This window comes from Temnothorax americanus, unplaced genomic scaffold, assembly GCF_048541705.1.
Source record: "Temnothorax americanus isolate GAGA-0224 unplaced genomic scaffold, ASM4854170v1 Scaffold24, whole genome shotgun sequence".
NCBI lineage: Eukaryota > Metazoa > Arthropoda > Insecta > Hymenoptera > Formicidae > Temnothorax > Temnothorax americanus.
Window position 1 is genome coordinate 1,050,960 of NW_027509381.1, and position 21,789 is coordinate 1,072,748.

At 35.2% G+C, this 21,789-nt stretch overlaps 3 protein-coding genes across 7 annotated transcripts in view; 1 reads left to right on the top strand and 2 right to left on the bottom strand.

The window, feature by feature from the left end:
- Positions 1-13,179, bottom strand: part of LOC143898635 (glycerol kinase 5) — a 29,546-nt gene extending 16,367 nt beyond the window's left edge. For 2 of the 4 annotated variants that reach the window (XM_077408222.1, XM_077408223.1), the window contains exon 1: positions 1,105-1,450. In XM_077408222.1, the coding sequence (XP_077264348.1) occupies positions 1,105-1,200 (96 nt within the window). In that variant the 5' untranslated portion in view covers positions 1,201-1,450. Of the gene's footprint in view, positions 1-1,104; positions 1,451-12,670 lie in introns of those variants that run through there. The other 2 variants (XM_077408225.1, XM_077408224.1) reach the window with 2 other exon arrangements.
- Positions 13,180-15,589: 2,410 nt separating this feature from the next.
- Positions 15,590-21,789, top strand: part of LOC143898783 (uncharacterized) — a 30,313-nt gene continuing 24,113 nt past the window's right edge. Inside the window, exon 1 of the mRNA XM_077408503.1 lies at positions 15,590-16,016. Within this exon, the coding sequence (XP_077264629.1) occupies positions 15,899-16,016 (118 nt within the window). The 5' untranslated portion in view covers positions 15,590-15,898. The remainder of the gene's footprint in view (positions 16,017-21,789) is intronic.
- Positions 17,265-20,322, bottom strand: LOC143898681 (uncharacterized). Of its 2 annotated transcripts, XM_077408311.1 has the most exons (4): positions 20,164-20,306; positions 19,202-19,373; positions 18,561-18,902; positions 17,265-18,198 (listed from the first exon to the last, which is right to left on the bottom strand). In XM_077408311.1, exons 2-4 carry the CDS (start codon positions 19,217-19,219, stop codon positions 17,854-17,856), a joined length of 705 nt encoding a protein of 234 aa, XP_077264437.1. In that variant the 5' UTR covers positions 19,220-19,373; positions 20,164-20,306; the 3' UTR covers positions 17,265-17,853. The 2 variants fall into 2 exon arrangements, with proteins under 2 accessions (XP_077264437.1, XP_077264436.1); XM_077408310.1 differs by lacking the exon at positions 19,202-19,373 and having other exon boundaries at positions 20,164-20,322.

Genomic DNA, 21,789 nt, shown 5'->3' on the forward strand with positions numbered 1-21,789 from the left:
AGATTCTGGAAAATTTCGCGATTGTGAAATAGAAAGTATTCTCAGTGGTAATGGCCTTCATACTACTACTCTGAGATATTCTATAGTATAGTTTCGTTATATCTGATTTTATTAATGCTCGCAGATCGAAGAAGCACCTTTACACTGCAGTAATAACTGCATAAATTGTATGACCTTGAAAGCACTTTAATTTTTCTTTCGCTTCTTTCTGTACCTACAGTGTTGGATAATACTTTGTGCGCTTCTCGAGAGAAACTGTAATCTGTTTACTTCAAAAAGAATATATCTTTTCTGTGGCGGTATATGTGCATTTTTCCTAAATCTATTTATACTTGGCATATAAAATGTTATCATGTTTCAAGGTAATTCAGAGATAAATAGCAAGACTGGACCGCTTGGAATTACAGAGATAATTTCCTTTTTCTGTTTCTAACAGGAAATGAATTCTGTTCAGGTAATGAATAAGTATTACGTCATTGCACAGATATTCATTACAAATTCATCGATAAAAACATCGTTATTGCTCCACAGTTAAAAAAAAGTTGCTATTCATTTATTACGCGACGTATGCGAAACGTCGTATATGCATAACAATAACGTACAAAAACCGAGGTTAAAATTAAGAGAGATGAAAACCAACTATATTTATTCATTTCTTATTTTGCAAATTACTGAAAAGCATAAAATTAAATATGTCATGTTAGTGTTAATTTCAATTTATTATAATTTTATTTCAGCGCATTTTATTAGAACAATAAAATACTCTTTTACTAACTTTCTAATAATGTGAAATACAACATTTTGCGGAAATATATTATATCAGAGAATAACTAGTGAGAGAAAGAGAAAGAGAGAACAACAAAACTATAATAATATCAGATATACTGGTAATATCGAATTTTTTCAGTAATATCTTCTGGATCTTTTTTTCTTATCTTTCTTAATTTTTCGTAGGATTAAAAAATTGTATACATTACTATAATTAGCTTCATGTTTAGTCACCATACGAAATATTTAAATTCCATACTCAAATACAAATACAATTACAAATTCCAATTCCATTATCATCCGAGTTTTTTATATAAGGAATTAATCGCAACAAACCTTCTCCATCGAAGAAGCTACCGTGATCGCCTTCTCATTCAGGATGTGAAAACGCACCGTAGTGGTGCCAACATCGAGTGCCGCGACGTATCTCATGATAATGTTCTTTTTCAACAGATTCAAAAATTCCACTTTAATTTAAGACGAATGTTTTATCCACGTATTCACGCATTCACACTCAATCCGGTTGTGATCTTGAACTGTTGGATCGCGACGCCTAGTACCGACTGGTATCGATTAATATTCTTTATGTAGCTCTTACCTCGACTGTCATACAACAACAAGAAAGAGAACGTTATACACGCGATGAGAAAAAAAAAGATTAATGAGTCAGCCAGCAGCAATCGACTAGAATCGAAGTACACGTTAAAGCACGTTCGCTTATCGTGACTCGACCGCGTTTTCACACATGGCCTAGTAGGAAGTTTTATCGGGACTACATGCTGCGTCATATAATGAAGCAATGAACTCCCGGCTCGTTTCTCGCCGGCAGCATGGAGCGAGTGGGGCACGTCGCAGATTATCGGAACGAGTGTACCGCGTCGGGTCTTGTAGATTATGGCTGAAACACGCTGCTTAGGCCTGTTCTACAACGCGTCGTATGTCGCTGTCGAGTGTCGGAACGCAGCCGATGGTTCAATGAGAGAATTTCTTTTTCGAAAACGAGTTCTTCTCATTGAATCATACGTTCCGACAACTGACAACAACATACGACGTATTGTAGAACAGAATACGTATTGTGGAACTTTTCGGAATAGATTCCGATCGGAATTATTTCCGAAAAATTTCATAATACGTGCCCAGGCCTATCGCTAAAGTCGCTTCATTCATTCTCCGTCACGCGAATCTAATCGATGGTCGGACTATCAAAGGTCACAGTTACTGCGGCTGTAGCGTTCACTATGGTCGCGATCTATCACTAGAAGAATTTTGTAATTCTAGAACATTTGAAAATATTTCTTCTAAAAACTTCATTTTATAATATTCTTACAATATTCTTACAACGTAATAATGATTTTATATTGACCAATCTGAAATTTAGGAAAAGCATAATCATCATCTAGTCATGGACTGGTTAAACATTTTGCATACAATGCAATCTTTGTATATTTTTTAGTATATTTTTTATTAAGTAATAAAATCTCATTCTAAAATTAATTTCCCCAATCTAAGATTAATTTAAATATATAAGCTTTAAAGACGAATGCTAAAAACTTGCAAATTAAATCAAATTAAATGTCAAGGTAAATATGAAAACCTGTGATATTTTGTACATTGGCAGCTGTTACGTTTTAAAAATAATACCTACAGTGGATCAGTTCAATTCACCATTTGATTACTTAATCTTTAATTGTCACATGTCCGTTATTCCGAAAGATACGAGATGACATTACATAAAATGATATTATTATATGTTACGAGCACGCTATCTATAATTGACATGACAAGTTTACTTTTTGTGTGAGCAAAATTGAAAAAAATTTGAAAATTGTATTTGTTTTTTAATATAAGGCGCTTTTGATTAATATAAAAAAATGTTATCTTCATTATTTTTTTTATCATATACTGTACATGTATTAAAGCCAGTATATATTAAGATAACGAAGGCATTATACTTTATATTTAATATATGATAAAATAATGAAATAGATAATTATTATCACGCGACGTAGTAGCGTCACAACGTTAAGTATAAATAAATAGAGCAACTGACCATGTGACTACGTCATAGCGCATAAACATCGAGACGCTACTTTAAGCTTATTATTCTTTATGTGAATGTCAAAGTTTTCAAATAAAATATATTAAGCCTTGTATCCACGATGCTAGAAATCGGTCCAAGATTTTAGACGGAGAAAGAATTGACCAATCACATTTGAACAATTCGGCTAATTGACCAATGTGATTCATCAATTCTTTCTCTGCCCAAGATCTCGGATTTCTAGTATGGATCTAAACTTGCATTCAAAAATCTAAAGGCACTTTTCTTATATAATGTCAACGTAAGCTTTCAATTACGATCAGTGCGAATAAAATCAGTGTAATTAATTCCGAGATCTCAAGATCTATTACGCAAAAGTAACATTTCTTAAGATTTCAGTCATACGTACGCACATATTTATGATTTTGTCCTTCAAAGGACTTTTACAATGTCTACATACAATATTATTTAAGTTATACAATGTAAGTGAATACTGATACGTATACACGAATAATTTCTGATGTTGCAGATGAGACTGACCGGCAGAGAGGAAAAGAGGCCAAGGAAAAAGGAAAAGAGGGAAAGAGGAAGAGAGAGAGAGAAAGAGAGAAGAGGGAGAAAGAGGAAGAGGGAGGGAGGGAGAGATTGATTGATTTATTTTATGCCATAGTCACAGACTTTAGGCAATTAATGAATAACAAAAGTAAATGTACACGAAAAACAAAATAAACATTAAACTTTGAAATAAAAATGATGATATAAACAAAACTATATTACAATATAATTAGATAATTTCGGCGGATGTGCGCTAAGTATGTGAGCTCGCAGAACAAATAAAGTGATAAGCTGACACTCACTGAGATAGACCACGTTCAAGCGAGAAAAGATGGTGATGAAGCTTTCTTTTAAAAACGGCGACAGACGTTGCTGACACTACGTCGGTAGGGAGCGAGTTCCACATGTAAACTCCGGCAAGATGGAAGGATTTATGATATGCCTCGGTTCTGTGAATGGGAACATAGAAAGAGTGCGGTTGCGCCAGACGTGATGATCGTCTAGCTGAAGGATCAGGGTCGATAAAAATTTCCGAGATGTAGCCTGGAGACATGTTATGAGAAACTTTAAACATTTCAATGCACAGAAAGTAGAGGCGTCGATACTTGACAGTCAGCCAACCCAACCGATTGCGATAGGGCGTAATATGTTCATCGCGTCTAAGGTTAAAAATAAAACGAATCGCACAATTTGAAAGTCTCTGAAGCTTAGTGTTAAGCTCGTCAGACACATCATGGTACACAAGAGAGCAGTAGTCCAACAAGGGCCAGATCAAAGTGGTCACGAGTTTTACACGCAGATCAAGAGATAAGGAATTTTTGTGAAACTTTAGCTTATGAAGCGTGAAATGTACTCTCTTGGAGATATGTGAGACATGACTTTCCCAAGATAGATCGGTGCGCATAAAGACCCCAAGATTTCTCGCTTCAGTAACGAATGGGATGGAGATGCCGTTAACTGAAATGAGAGGTAAGTCACTGAAGTTGAGATGTCTTACATGACTCCTACTCCCAAAAATCATGACTTTGGATTTTTTAAGATTGAGAGTAAGTCTATTGCACGCAGCGAACTCCGATATGACGACGACGTCATGAGCAACGAGCTGCAAAGCAACGTTTAGTTGGTTAAGCAGACTCCTTCGATAAATCTGAGTGTCGTCTGCAAATATGATACGCTCGGTGAACCTGAGGAAAGCGCCTATGTCGTTGATGAATAGTGAGAAAAGGAAAGGGCCCAAGACGGATCCTTGCGAAACGCCAGAAGTGACAGACAGCCAGTCGGAGAACACACCATCAAGGTCAACGACTGCCTGAGAACGACCCGAGAGATAAGAGAACATTAACTTAAGGGCAGAATCAGAAAACCCTAATCGTTTGAGCTTGGTCAGCAGCAGAGGATGACAGACTGTGTCGAAGGCCTTGCTGAAATCGAAAAGGACGAGGATTAAAACTTCACCTGCATCAACGCCAAGTTTAATATCATGGGATAAGCGCAAAAGGGCAGATTGGGTGGAATAACCCTTGCGGTATCCAGATTGACGAGTGTCGAGAATATGATGAGCTTCAATAAAATCGGTGATCTGGCTATGTAGAATCTTCTCGAACAGCTTGGAGAGCTCGCACAGATTGGCTATTGGCCTCGTGTCTGAAGGGGAAGCAGGAGATTTAACCTTAGACAGCGGGCGAAGTATGACTCGCTTCCACAATGAAGGAAAGTAACTAAGTTTCAGACAACTGTTGAAAAATGAGGTTAAGAGATTACCGATATGAGGTAGAGCCAAGGCAATAGTATGAAGTGATAGTTGATCATGACCCGAGGCAAGAGAAACAGAAGAAGAGAGAATAAAAGAGCGCAGATCGTCAAAGGTTATTTGAGAAAAATTGAAAAATGGTACGTCAGGCACTATGGATGAGATGATGTCAGAAAATTGAGATTGGGAACATGAAGGAAAGCGATTGGAGATGGAAGCATAGTAAGCATTCAGAATATCACGAGAAAAGAAGTTAAGTGGAGAGGATAATGGCGACTGGATAAGGCCAAGGTTAGCAAGCTCACGCCACAACTTGGATGGTTCAGAAATAGCGCACAATCTTGCCATATTGAAGTGCTCCCTGGCTCGTCTCAAATCTTCTGTGAGACTGTTCCTGTTCTGCTTGTAAATTTGAAAATCAAGAACACTGCCAGATCTTCGAGCAACATTGTATAGACGGTTGCGAAGCCGAATTCTGCGAGAGAGAACGTCAGTAAGCCAAGGCGCTGATGGACGAGTTACACGAAAGGTGCGAATAGGCGCGTGCCTGTCCAAACTAGAGGTAAAGTCATTGGTGATGGTATCAAGGATGACGTCCAAGTCAGTCTCACTGAGATTCGCCAAGCCAAAATCGGCGGCAAAAGAAGAAGATAAGGTAGAGGCAAGAGTTTGAACGAAACTTTGCTCATCAAAATCCTTATAGGTTCGGCGAACCAGAATGCGACCAGCGAAAGACGGAACCGCAAACAAGTACGTCAACTCTATGAGGTCATGACCATTTATGAAAGGCGTTTCCGACTTGCAAAACGAAGAGACTTTATCCAAGCTGTCTACAATGAAGACATTCAACCAAGAGTCAGAGGAGTAAGTGTGGTAGGTCGATTGCGACTCCACTATGTGGAGCGACAATTGCGAGACTGTGTCCCTTAGGTAATTAGGTTCATATGATGAAGCAAGGAGATTGTAGTTCAGGTCGCCCGAAATGATAATGTTCTTGTAATTGTGCATAAGCGAAGAAAGCGTGTCAACGTATTTGCTGAGGTTTCTTCCTTTTGGTCTACGGTACATTGATGTAAAAAGGAGAGGCTCACACGCATCGCCCCGAACGTCAAGAACGAGGAACTCGGGTTCGTTAGAGAAGGACGAAGGCGACGACGCCAATACACGCGCACGCAGTGAGTCATGAATGTAGCATGCAACACTCCCTCCCTCTCTGCCCTCCCTATCAGCCCGTAATAAATAATAACTTGGTATGCGAACTAAGTCGTCGGAAATATGTGAATGAAGCCAGGTCTCAGAGATCGAAATAATGTGAAAAAAGTTAGACGCAATATGGTTGACCTGGATATGCTCGAGATGGGCAGAAAGAGAGCAGGCGTTGAAGCATGCAATTCTGAGACTATGTATAGCGGAGGGAGCCACATCCGCCGTCACGGGTCAGTGAAGTCGCTCAAGATCAGCGCCTGAGGTTATTGAAACAGCAGGCTGACCGCGGTCCCTGCGGACAAAAATTTGTCCATCTCTGGTCCACACGTGCTTAAACGACAGTTGCTTCGCTTTAACTCGCGTTTGACGCAATAGCTTGTAGGTTTGACTCGGGAGCAGCTCGTTAACATAAATATTGCCAGGAATGTCTATCGAGAAGACAGCATTGATGGTTAATCCGCGCCTACTGCGCATAATCTTGATAATATGGTCGCGAATTTGACATGACTTGAGTACAACAATCACTGACCCGCGACGACCACCAGCATCGGCATGATCGACGACAGAAGCGGACCCCGACGCCGCATCACGCCCCAACGGTGGAACACGCGCCACCACATCACGGGTCTCAAGAACGTCAGAAGTTAGATGAGGAATCTCAAGTGCTTGAAAAACTTTTATAACAAGCTGACTAGATGTATCCGTGACAGAAGGTGGGATACCGGAGATAATTATATCCGACGTTCGAGGGACACGCGATGTAGCGGACGGCACGCCGTCAGAGAGAGAGAGAGAGAGAAAGAGAGAGAAAGAGAGAGAGAGAGAGAGAGAGAGAGAGAGAGAGAGAGAGAGAGAGAGAGAGAGAGAGAGAGAGAGAGAGAGAGAGAGAGAGAGAGAGAGAGAGAGAGAGAGAGAGAGAGAACGAGAGAACGAGAGAGCGAGTAAGAGAGTACGCGTGCATGCACGCACGCACGCACGCACGCACGCACGCACACACACACACACACAGAGCTCGCGTTTACTCACGCTCAAATACACATACAAATTGATAGAGCATATTCAGAAGACGAATTGATTATCAAGCAGTAAAATGTGCTGCTGGTCGTGGTTTTAATTAAAATCAAAACAATTGAGGTGGAATCAAAAATAAAGGTTTATATACTAAATACTTGTATAAACTGATTAATGCAATCTTTTATAATGGGGGAAATATAACTAATAGATATTGTTCAAATGTAGTAAGTATTCTAAAAAGAATGGGTATTAGTATTAATTATTTTTAGAAGTAAAAAAATGCAATTAGCCACAAAATGTTAGGAATTAAATTTATATTGAAAATATTGAAATAGTTTTTTATAATTTTTATAAAAAAATTAATATTTTATAAAAAAAATCTTATAAAAATGAAAAATGGTGCGGCTGGTCTAGTGGGTAGAGCGCCAGATTCGTAATCCGGAGAACCGGGTTCGAATCCCACTGGGCCACTGAGAATTTTCTCAGTAAAAATACCGCACCTTCATCTGACGGATAGAGGTAACCTATAGATGGGAAAACTGGGCTCCGTCTTTTGGAAAGAGACGTTAAGCAGTTGGTCCACTCATAGCCGTCGACCGCCATGAAGTACCTCAGGAAAAAGCAGAAGGCGCTATCCAATAGGACGGCTTCTGTACAGCGGTGTGGAAGGCAACGGGAAACCACCACACTATTTATATTCCCACGAGAGTTATGAATGATGTAAAAAGTTCATAACCACGACCACTCTGTCAAGAGTGTACGACTAAGAAGAAAAAAAAAGTATATAAAAAAATATTTAAAAGTGTCTTTAAATAAAAAATTAATTGCTTAAAAATATATATGAAATCAATCTTATTAGTCATGTATTAAGCAAACTATCTTAACAAAAAATTTATGAAGATATTACATATATGTATGTATAATCAGTAGAGTTTTATTTTCTCTGTGATTTTATTTTGATTTCAAATTTTACTCGAAATTTCTGAGTTGTATGAAATTTAAAATCACAGCAAAAGCATAAAAACTTAACATGCCTGAATCGCATTTCGATATATCTATGCTTACATTTTTACAAACATGTTTACTGATAATGAATAATAATTGGCAAACGATTAATTTATGGTTTTCTTACTTTATTCATAAAAATTTGAATGTAAAGCCAAATATATGTGCGATTTGCAAAAATTTTAGTTGTTTTATAAAGACTCCAAAAGATCCCTTGCTGTGTTTCCAAAAAAATTTAGACAATTAACACTCAAAACGATAAAAGTAAAAATTAGAAACTTTAAAATATCTTTTAATTTTTGTCTAAAAATTTTTATCTAAAAATTTAAAAATATTGTCCATGTGCAATTCCATTATTTACATTTTATTTATGAACTATTGTAAGTATCAAATGTGTCGTAATTTTGTACGCTTCTATTTTCTGCCGTCGCATCATCGATTAGGTATCCGTCATGATATAAAAATACAAGGTATATCAATATCATCGGGATGCGCAGTAGCCGACCAATGGCATTTGGATCCAAATGCTATGTATGTAATGTTTTGCGGATGTGTGTGTGTGTATATTTGGACCAAAATTTCATTGTGGTTGCCGCCGTCAACATGCGCAATGATATTGATATACCTGTCTTCTTAATATGGTACCCGTTGCGTTATGCATCATAATTAGGTTTGCGTGTAATTAATTGCAAGTGTCGCACGAAGTATGACATAACCGCGTGATCGTTGTATTCTAGTAATTATAATCACGCTTAATTTTAACCAACAATTTGTTTGTTTTAACGAACTTAACCAACAGATGTTGCTCGAATGCCACGAAGAAATAGCAATAGAGAAGCAAATAAGAAAAGAGAGAAGGAAAAGACCACAGAGTTCTCGTTATTCTTTTTAGATTATTGGATTGATATTATTATAGAGTCGATAACAAGAGATCGTAGAAAATTATGCGGAAGAAGAATAACAGAGGCATTGCGTAATGAAATAGGAGACATAAATAATGAGACAAAGGGTAACAAGGGTCAGAATAATGGTATATACGAAGGAAGCTAATAGGGGTTAAGTTTAGCAACGAGGAAGCAAATGATGGAGACCGATATGATAATGATGTACAGGATATTATACATACATGTCATATGAAATGCATACAGATCAATGCCACGAATTTCTACGTAAATAAATCTTTCTAATTTACCGTAATAAAAATTATGTCATATGAAATGCATACAGATCAATGCCACGAATTTCTACGTAAATAAATCTTTCTAATTTACCGTAATAAAAATTAACATTTTAAATAAATCGTAATTAAAAAAACAAGTTAAAATTAATAATAAAATGTATATATTCATATTTATAAAAAGATAAATACCGGCTGCGAAACAATTTATCTACGGCTAAAAATTTAGTGCAAAATTGATTATTGGTAAAAATAGCAATAAAATACGAGATGCGTCCAGAAAGAAAGCTTAGATTGGCTGTAAATAAAAATCTTTATTTTATATCAAAGCAATTTAAAACAATTTGGATCCTTATTTGCATATCTTAACGTTTCTCTTTTTTTAAATTTGGAGACTTTATGATATGAGAACTTTGATCATTATTATCTTGTTCCGTAACGTATAAATACTTTTGCTGATTATCGTAATGTGTTTTGCTGCAGTATACATCATCAAATATAAAAATCACAGTCGTAAGTATTGCCATACCAGCAAAGATAATCCACATAATCAGCTCTAACGTCACCTGCAAAAAAATATAAGTTTGAAATTAACTTAAAAAATATATAGGTAATATAATAGATATAAATAAATAAACAGATTATAAAAAAAATTCTTTAATCAGAAAATTGTTGATAAATGTTTGACTTTTTAATATCCAAAATATTAAATAATTATCAAACCTTACCTCAACGACTGTCCTTACAATTGTTATTATATATGGTCTTTCAGAAATCCATTCCCAAACCATAAATGGTAATAACACGAGAAACAATAATGAGTCGAGTACATGTATGACAATTATGGAAACAATTTTGTTTAGTTCGAACACAGTCCATACTTTTTTATACATGCTGATATGCAGACAAAATGTATAAGTTGGTTGTATCTTAGATATATGTATATATATTTACAATAAATTCTTAATATTTAAGTTCTTAATATATTATAACGAGTTTGATAACAACTTAATGTTTAATAAATATAGATATATTTATATTCTCGCGTTATATGTATACATATAAAAACACGAGGAAAAGTTAATACATAAATTAAACAAATAGTCAACAAATTGAATGTTCTACTTACTTGGTTTCTTAATTTCACATTTCTTAAGAAAATTATTTTTTACGTATTGTATTCTTATGCTGCGTTTGCTTTTACAATAATAGATTTTGAAATCTAGCCTGTATCATTAAATGATGATCAAAACATTAGAATTACTCTAAAACATTTTGCAATAGTCTTTTTTTTTTAAATAACATGATCAATTGTTATCTATTATAAATTTAGAGAATATTATTAAGTGTATTATAAAAAGAAAATTATAACACGTATGATTTATATATCCATTCAGTACACAGCTGTCAATTAACAAATTTTTCATCAATGGTTAAACACCAGAATTTACAACTTCACACGACTCTAATTTGTATTAATCGATCTTTTTCAGCACGTTTATATAACCTGTTTTCACCCTAATTAAATAAAACATTGGGTGCGTTCAGCCGATACTCCGTTAGCCTAGCAATCGTGAGCTGTCGTGAGCAGTCGCTCGTTTTCGCTCGTTTCCTTTCCTTTTAATCCATTGGGTCAAAGGAGAGGAAACGAGCGAAAACGAGCGACTGCTTACGATTGCTAGGCTAGCGGAGTATCGACTGAACGCACCCATTTATTTGACCAGAAGGTCGATTCTGTATTTTGAGACGAGGCGAAAATTACAAAAGTGAACAGATTTACTAGATTTCGACAAATAAAATTGTAGATTCTCTAGTGAATTTCCTCACTTATGTAATTTTCACCTCGTCCCAAGATACAGAATTGACCCCTAGATCACAATCACAGACGCGCGCGCTATTTAGCTTTAATATTATACTGTTACTATTACACTATATACTATTACACCCCCCTTAAAAAAAAAAAAAATCCTTTATACATATATATAAATTAAAATAAAAAATTTTTAATTCAAAGTTTAAAATTTTAAATATTCTCTGATATATGAGACCTTGCTTTTATCTGACAATATATGCAAATCTTTATAAACCTTTATATCCGTATAAATGTGTTTTGTTATATATTTTTCATTTTCTATACATCAAAATTATTTTTGATATATTCATATATATTACTTCAAAATAGAATATATATAATTGTACTATACGGTCAATTCTAAAGTAATTTAAAAAGTTTCAGCATTTCTCGACAGAATATTTACATCTCACGTCATACACATATATTATTTGACGGCATAAAGCCAATTTCTCAATAAAAGTAGATGGATAGGCTACAAAAAATTAAGGTAAAATCGGTGCTTTGTTAAAATGAATTTTAGTAATTAATAACCATTATCGCGCTTTTTATAAAATAAATTGCATAATAAAATTGAAATATTTCTTACCCTTTTTATTCATTATATATCTATATATAGTTTTTTTGCATCAATTTATATAATATTTAATCTTGGATATATATAAATATATGGAAAAGAATAGATGGGTATAAATAACACATCCTAACTAATTAATAATTTTTCCCTATCTACAGATATTTTTTTTTATAACACCTAACACGACAAAAATTTTATTTTTACACACTATTTTACTCTTATCTTTTTTGTTCAAGAAAAATATAAAAATAATTTTATAAAGAAATCTAAATAAAAAATGTAAATTTTTAAAATTATTACTTTAGTTATAAATAAAATTAATTTACGTAACAAAAATTTCGAAAATTTAATTTATCATGTACTTTACTTATTAAAATTTACGAAATAAAATTCTGATTCAATAACATATTTTGTTATATATTTTATCCAACATTTAAAATTTTATTTAAAAATTATTTACATAGAACGCGACGGTTCGTCAACATAATTGAATAAACGATAATACGAGTTTTTTACGAGCTCGGTGTGTGCGAAGTGTGCGAGTATATTTCCTCAAGCACAATCGCAAATAATACATCAATAAACAGGTGACGCCAAGATTAAATATTTGCCATAATTAGTTTTAACCTATCCATTTTAAGGCAACGGATCTACGAGATGTAATAAATTTATACCATAATTTATTGTCATAATTTGACATTGACATGTATCGAGATACATTTGCTCACCTAAACAAATTTAGCGGGAGGGTTCCAATTGCCTACAAATCGATTGCCTACAGTGTCGTTTGCCAACATCTCATTTGCCGACAATTCGTTTGCGCACAAAAATTATTGCCTACAAGTCGATTGCCTACAAGCACTATTGCGCACAATTAAAAAATTAAGAGACGAATGGACGTTTGCACACAAGATACTATTGCACACAAGCCGCATTGCACACATAATATTATTGCCTACAGATCGATTGCCTACAAGCACTATTGCGCACAATTAAAAAATTAAGAGACGAATAGACGTTTGCACACAAGATACTATTGCACACAAGCCGCATTGCACACATAATATTATTGCCTACACATCGATTGCCTACAAGCTCTATTGCGCACAATTAAAAAATTAAGAGAAGAATGGACGTTTGCACACAAGACACTATTGCACACAAGCAACATTGCACACATAATATTATTGCCCACAGATCGATTGCCTACAAGCTCTACTGCGCACAAATAAAAAATTAGGAGACGAATGCACATACGACACTATTGCGCACAAGCAACATTGCACACATGAGGTCCGGTTTCTATTGCTGAATTGGCTACACTAGTTCAGAGGGCTGTACTTCTGAATGAACCGCCCTTCCGGGATTGAGACAGGGTTTTGCAGGTGATTTTGTCACGATATCTAGAGATTATTTATCGATGTCCTATCTTTGGGTTTTTAAAATAGTTTTTTAGATTTTAGCCTGACAATCGTAAACAAAATGTGCGGCTCTACCCAGGTACGAGGTATATGTGCAAGCAATCCAGCCGGAAAACATGATCTGTGTGCCGGTGGCTTTATAGCATTTTCGACTGGGTCGGGTTTCAAGCCAACTCGAGTTGAGTTATGACGTCACAAGCTCTACTTCTAGGTTCTAATTAGACGATTTCAGCATGTGACGTAATAACCCAACTCTGGTTATTTTATCTGGTACTTACAACGAGCGTTAAGCAGGGCACACTCACTTTTTGTAGAACGTAACAGTAAGGTTTCGACCAATCGCGTTGCTGCTCGATTCGGCCGTCTGTAACCGTAGAAGTAAGAATTGAGCAACGCAATTGGTCAAAACTTTACTGTTACTGTTACGAAAAGTGGGTGTGCCTTGCTTTGGAGCCACCGCAAAAGACTCTCGTCACGTAGCGTAACGTAACGTGAGTCAACGCACAAGAAACGTATTGGTTAGAGCCTCCGCACAAGCTCTCGCATGGTAACGTAACGTAGATCAATGCACAAAAAACGTATAACGCCGTAACGGCCGTAACCAATACGTTTCTTGTGCGTTGCCTCACGTTAAGTTACGCTACGTGACCATACGAGAGTCTTGTGCGGTGGCTCTTTACAATCGCTTACGGTGAACATTACGATAGATGTAGTTCGGGCTTAAGGCCCGTTCGGGGAGCGCGCGCGTTAAGACCCTTGCACAATGGGCGCGTTCAGTAGAACAAACCACTCAGTAGCAATCGAACATGATTGGCTCTTACTTTTAGACCCAACAAATCAACGTAGCGTGTTGAGAAGACGACACTCAACAGTTGTGTCTGCTGAACGCAGCCATTGTCAGGCAACAGGCAATAGGAACAGGAAATAACCAAAAGGCTCTTACTTGGCTCTTACTTTTAGACCCAACAATAACCATTGTTGTGCGCAATAGAGCTTGTAGGCAATCGATGTGTAGGCAATAATATTATGTGTGCAATGCGGCTTGTGTGCAATAGTATCTTGTGTGCAAACGTCCATTCTTCTCTTAATTTTTTAATTGTGCGCAATAGTGCTTGTAGGCAATCGATCTGTAGGCAATAATATTATGTGTGCAATGCGGCTTGTGTGCAATAGTATCTTGTGTGCAAACGTCTATTCGTCTCTTAATTTTTTAATTGTGCGCAATAGTGCTTGTAGGCAATCGACTTGTAGGCAATAATTTTTGTGCGCAAACGAATTGTTGGCAAATGAAATGTTGGCAAACGACACTGTAGGCAATCGATTTGTAGGCAATTGGGACCCTCCCAATTTAGCCCCCCCCCCCCAAGTGGATTATTGATATATTTCTTTTTACCAATCGTTTGGTGGTTGATTGGTAGTATTTGGTACCGTATTCAAAACGTTCGGTAGTTTCTCGTTTTTCTAGAAAATCAAAAACAATTTTTTGATCTTTTTTTAGCCCCCCCATTTTGACTGTGGTAGTTTTTTTTTTTTTTTTAATCGATTGGCGATTGATTGGCAATGTTTGGTACCGCATTAAAAATTTTTGGTAGTTGCGCGTTTCTTTAGAAAATCGAAAAAACAAATTTTTGATCTTCTCTTAGCCCCCCCACTTTGACTGTGGTAGTTTTTTTTTTTTTTAATCGATTGGCGATTGATTGGCAATGTTTGGTACCGCATTGAAACCTTTTGGTAGTTTCGCGTTTTAAAAAGAAAGAATTAATTGTCAACAAATTTTTAACCTTCTTCAGCGCCTACACTTTAACTGTTGGGAATTTTAAATTCTTTTTTTACCAATCGTTTAGTAGTTGATTGGTAATGTTAAGAGCTGTAAGTTATTGAAAATTTTATTTTAACATTCCAGTTGTGTATAGTGACGATTGCACACATTCACTAATGCTGCGTTCCCACTACACGCGTCGCGCGTCGCGTCACGACGCCGCGTCATGAGTTATCCAAACGCCAATCAAAACGTTTCATTTTATGACGTCATTTCCGACGCAAGATTTTGTCGGAAATGACGTCATAAAATGAAACGTTTTGATTGGATAACTCATGACGCGGCGTCGTGACGCAACGCGCGACGCGTGTAGTGGGAACGCAGCATCTATAATAGCGTCTTCCTGAACGCACCTATTGTGGGTAGAGTCCTTATTATCTAGGACTCTACGTATGGTGTGTCTGGTATGCCGGACCGTGATTGGCCGGATCCGGGGGCTCGACTCGCGAGCAAGTCACGCTCGACGTCACTGTGACTGTGCGGTAACAGCGGCGCGCGCAACGCAACTACTACGGTTATACTACGTGACACGTTGAACGACGCGACGGTGCGCGAGGTGCGAGACGTTGTCGTTCGTATTTCGTATAATTCCTCTCCCTTGAACGAAAAGATATTCGGTTACGGAGTGTGTTGCAAGCTGAATGTACGCCGAATATTCCATTCTTTCTTCTTGTGTCGACACTGTCGACTGAAACGAGTGGGATGCCGTCGCTGCAATGGGTGAAATAAACGCCGAATGCCGTGCTGGACTGGACGCCGCCGGCGGCGGCGCCGTACGTATCAACTCTCCCGGCTGTGATTTGGCGGGTCTCCGTGCAGTATACGCCGTGATCGGTGAGTGAATTGTGCATGAGAAATAAATGTTTCGAAGCGCGATACATCCGAATCTTAATAGAATCGTTGTCCCGCCTGACGCGTTGGATATAACCTCGGATATCGCGTCTCCGTTTTGCCTCTCAGTTTCGATTTCTACTCCGAATAAGTGAATCGCGCGGGAAGACGCGTCAGTGTATAGCTTTGTACCTCACCTCGTTAAGCGCCGGAATTAACAATCAATTAAATGATTGAAGGGAACGATTGCGCGTTTGGCGTTTTCGCTTTGCTGTCACGATCGCGAACGAGAAAGCGAGCTTAATTGCTTCAAAATGCGTATTATATGAACGTCGAGAGTGCGAATTAACAAGCTCAAATGTGCGTCCACGAATACAATTCCGTAATTCGCTCGTTCACGTAACTTGTAAATGTTTCAAATTTATTTGCACGTGTGCTTTTTTTATTCCTCATAATCTTTACTTTACAGAAAATTTACGTTAAATTGTGTAATTTTTATTTTTAAATTTCTTTGCGCATCATAAAAAAAAAACGTTGAACCGTCACCGCCAAGATACTTAAAAATTATAAAACATTCTCTGTTGCTTGTTCCCCATATATTATTCGTTTTGCTTACAAAATTTTCCATAAACGGAGCCTATTGCTTCGTATTTCGTGCTCTTATCTTGATTTATTTGCAAGAAAAAGAAAGAACCTTGTCAATTCGATCGCGACGCTAATGGAATTATTGCTACGAAATTTCTGACAGCTAATACACTCTACGGTACGTTACAAACTCGTATAGCTGGTAGAATTTAACATTAACTATATAGACACTATACAAAGCGCGTGCCATTTATTCTCAACTATTATATATTTTTAATAACATGTGTATCAAATTTAATGTTTACATTTATTTGACATCACTCATCAAGATAATTTGAATAAAATCAATCAACCTGTCGTTTATGAGTTGTTAAAATATAATTCTCGCGCTGACAGTTACTCTCGCAGCAGTACGAATTGAGCCAAACGAGAGAACCAGTCGCGGAAAAGCGGCAACAATTCAATCTCTTAAGCGGGGGGAGCATAAACTTTTGCATAATGCATAATGCATAAGCATAAGAAAATGGATTCGTCAATTTTCTTATGCTTATGCATTATGCGTTATGCAAAAGTCTGTGTTTCGGCCTTTATATGCCTTCTTCAAAAATTGGATAATATTTGAAGTTATATAAAAGAGAATTAACTCCGTAAATATAAGAAAATGCCTGTGTGATGTACAAAATTTATTTATTTAATAGCGCTCTAAATTCAGCAATAAAACATTAAATCAGAATATTATTATCTAAAATTAAAATACTTTTTGGCATCGTGCATAAAGAATAAGGTCATGGTTTCAGCCTAATGCATATATAAATGCGAAATATATTATACTTGTCAAATTTATCGCTTCAAATATTTATGCCATATCTTATTACTCTAAGTGATGTGCAACAAGCATTACTATACATTGATAGTTAAATGTAATTATTTAAGCTTAGTCGATGATACAAAGACTCAATAATACATAAAATTAGAAATATAGATGTTTTAAAACAGTTCAAAAATGGAGTAAAATAAAAATTTTTTGGAAGAAAAAATTTGACTTTAAAATATCAAATATTAATTATCTAAAAAGTTTATAAAAATTCTTTAAATAAATCTAAAAGAGTGAGATTTTTTAAGACATTTTTAGGACCTTCTTTACCAATTTGTTATCAAGAAATGAGAATTTGCTAAATTTATTAGTCTAAGTCTAATTAGTTTAGCTTCTACAGAATGAAGAATATATCGATATTCACGTTCTTCCTCGATAAAATCAGTAAGTTACTCGTCGATGATAACAAGGTTGATGTGTCGCATGCCGGTGATTTCTATGTACTACGTTCCTCGCATGCTTTTGTCGTTTTCTGGCAGCTACTTGTTGTCTGTAGACGAAGAGCGGTCTGAAAACCTTGGCATCTTGTGCCTCCATATCTTCCGCTTCGCTAGCAACCTTCTCTTCGACCTTATTCTCAGATCCCGTGCGAACAGACCTTCTTATTCTAACACGTGCGTTTTCCGATTCTAACTTAGCTGATTGACGATCTGTGCTTGACAATGGCAGTCTTTCTATAAAGCCATTGGTCGCCACCTTATTCTTCGGTATTCCATAAGCTTCCACCTACAAAAAATACAGCTTTCAGTATGTGTTTTGGATTATTACATATATGTATATATATAATACATTGTTTTATAAATTTTTTAAACATAATTTACTTAATGACTTGAATCGACAATGTAATTGTATTTAATGAAATATAATATGATAGCGCACAATTATAGAAATTATTAACTTAGATTTCTTTTTAACTATTATTATTTATTAAACTTAACATAACTTTTCAATATAATATGTGTCTTATATTCTGTTATAAATCTATATTTTAAATACTAAATGTAATATATAATAAGATAAAGGATTTTAAAAATTTGAATCTCGTATGCAGAAATATATTGTGCTAATTAATTAAAGACAATATTTACCAATCGACCACTTTTCGAGGTCTCATCAATGTGATCATTTCCAACTTGCAATCTCTCGATTACACCGTTATCTTGTAGATGTTTTTTCGGAAGACCGTACGCGTGAATGCCCGGTTTATCCTCCTCATCGGAATCCGAATGGATCCCTCGCACTTTACCGTCCAATCCAATTTGATTGTGGATTTGTACCCGCTTGATGTACCTCTCGTCATCTGGAGATTTGCGTGACTGCGTGTAATTTAGTTGATCGATTGATCGATCGGTGGAATTTAATATAACGTTATTTGTGCGCTGTCGAGCTCGCGCGCTGCTCCAATTCAGCGAGACAGCCAACAAAAAGAGCTGAAAAAGATTAATTAATAGTAATATTTATGTAATTTGCTATTAACTATTTGTGAGAATGTTAATTTTGACAGTGCTCTTATCTTTAAACAGAGATTACAATATTGTACGAGTAAAAATGCCTTTCTATTTTATTTGGAAAAAGAGAACAGATAGAAAGTGTTGATATCAATAAATGTATACATATATATATTTATATAAAAACATATATATTATATATGTTAAGTTAAAAAAGCAAAAGGGCACAGAGATTATGCCCTCGAGAGAACGATATATAAATGTTATCTTTTGTGGCCTACCATGAAAGTTTTAATCATGTCTTAATAAAAACGCGGAAGATTACGTGTTTCCTTAAGCGAATTGCTCCAATGCCATTTATACAGTCGGAATAAAAAATATCATTTCCACGAACTCACAGAAAATCACTTGAAGAGATTTAATGTTTTTCCTGTTTGTTCTGTGTTTTAGTACCTGTTAATAAAGATAATAAAATGGAATTTCATTCATTTTTACGGTTTTCACTTTTAACGATATGATTGCCGAAGATATTTTATGATATGACACTTCTCTCGTTGTTATCAACCAAAACGAATAAAGAAACTATTTAAAAACTTTACGCAAGCAAAGAGGAAATTAAAATAAAAGCTTTAATAAAAAAAATAATCTAAGATGTATATAATTATAATTAATAAAAGCAGTAAAGCCAAAAGGAGACATTGTCGAAAGATATCGAAATTAATATTATTTGTCATTTTATTATCATATTTTTATTTTATCTGATTATTATATTTAATTACAATGATTGATCTAATTAGACAAATCCATTGCATTATTGGTAGCAAATACAGCATTACACAGTTATATTTTTAAATAATAGTTATTTTTTTAAGAATAGTTTTGCAAAATTGGCTGTTAACTTTATAAGTATATATATATCTTTATTATATTTTTACTATTATTTTTTTTGTTATAGTTTGATTTTATCTTTTAACATAATAATTTGTATTAAATTATATTATGTAAACTATGTAAAGTTAAGCGGTAAAGAAAGAAATAAAAAAGCGAGAAAAAATTCATTACGTATTGTAACAATAATTTTTTTTTAAATTATTGTAAGTATTATTACATCAATAATTACAATCTGATGCATTATATGAAAAATATTCTGAATAATGTCCAATCAAAGAAGAAAAATACTGATGAAGATAGAGTTTGGAAAATTAGATTAATGTTAGATAATTATGTTATCCTTGTTTCTTACCGTTAATGTCAATCTCATCGTACAGCGGTGCTTCCTTTCTTCTTATCGCGAATGTTCTGATTGCGGCTTGCTTTCCAGTTCTTACTCGGACTCTTAGGTTGCGTTTGAGGGGAAAGATCGACCGCGCATCGGTTATATACGTAAGCCGTCTGCGATCTCGAAGAACGCAATTAAGTTAGTCTCACACGGGAGTTTGCGATATGCATATTCGTTGTAGAGCGAGAGCAGTCTTGTTCCCGGTAAAAATCCCGCCACTGCGGTGAGTCACCTTCGTAAACGAACCACGCGAATGGGTGAAGAGACTCGAAAATTTATGATGCTCCTTTTGCAACCCGAGATGAACATGGGTGAAAGCCCTCGATGGAAAAAAGTTGTCGGAAGAAGGGGAAAGGAGAACAGACTTTCGACTATTTCTGCGAAGTAATAGTTTCAGGATGTTCTGATTTATAAGATTTATTTATGCAAATCTAATGTTAATAATCAACTAAGAAACATGTTGTGTTATATCTCAGATTGATTTTTTTAATGAAAAAATTATGAAATGGGCTATATATTGTAACATAAACATGACGATAGAAGTAATAACTTTAATTTAATACACCATATTAAATTAGATTCATAAGTTTTGTACTATTTTAAAAATGAGACACCATTATTGAGAACTCAAGAGATTTTTTTAATTAATTACGAAATTCGATTTGTCATTTCGTGATGATACGGATACCGGAACTATTTCTAACGTAAACTAAGAATCCGGCATTCCGTTGATAGTTCACAGTGAATTTAGCTAGTGTTAAACACCTATTCATCGATCGCTAAACATTTGCACATACGACTCACACGTGTTGCACATGTAACCGGTTTTCCCACTCTTCTATAGGGATGTTGACAGTGTTTCTCATTTAAAAATAGTTCTATTATAAAGACATGAACACATGGTTTTTTTGCAATATCAAAATTTGCACCTTGGCATATCTGCAGTAATAAATCGATATCAAAAATATTTAATCGAAATTTATTAGTTAAATAGGACAATAAAAACTCAGCACAAAATAGATAGATTTTTTTATGTCGCATTTCTAATACATTGGCTTCAAGTGCTTCGCGGTAAAATACACATAAAGAATTACGCAATAAGATTTTTATTGTGACGTAAAAAAATTTTAACATAAATATTCTCAAAAACTAACCAGTAAAAAAATCTAGAAAAAACTACATGCTGATATTATTTATAAGAGTTTAGGTTTTGAATTTTATACAATTTTCAACATTTATAATTCTTCTTACAATCTCCTTAGTAAAAGGCTGAAAAAAATATTTGCAATTATTTCATTTTACTTATATGAGCGTTTTCTTCTGTAGGGTATAAAAAAATAATCAAGTCTGTTTTGTACTTTGCACCATCAACATTTTATATTCAAACGATGTTTTATGTTTAAATTTTAATTAAAGTCATTATTGGAGTATGACGAACGCATTTATTACGCTAATCAAGAAGAGACAACCGCTGTCTTGCGTCGCATGAATGGATTATTAGATGAAAGAGCGAGTGACTAACTCTGTTTCGCCCCGAGGGTCTTAATAATAACACGTTTACTATACAGACGGCAGTAATTTCTACCGTAT

Excerpts from the sequence above, each read along its gene's own strand:
- LOC143898681 (XM_077408310.1), bottom strand. Across the intron at positions 18,199-18,560 it reads CCTCGAAAAGTGGTCGATTG|GTGGAAGCTTATGGAATACC; the intron begins GTAAATATTGTC and ends TATTTTTTGTAG.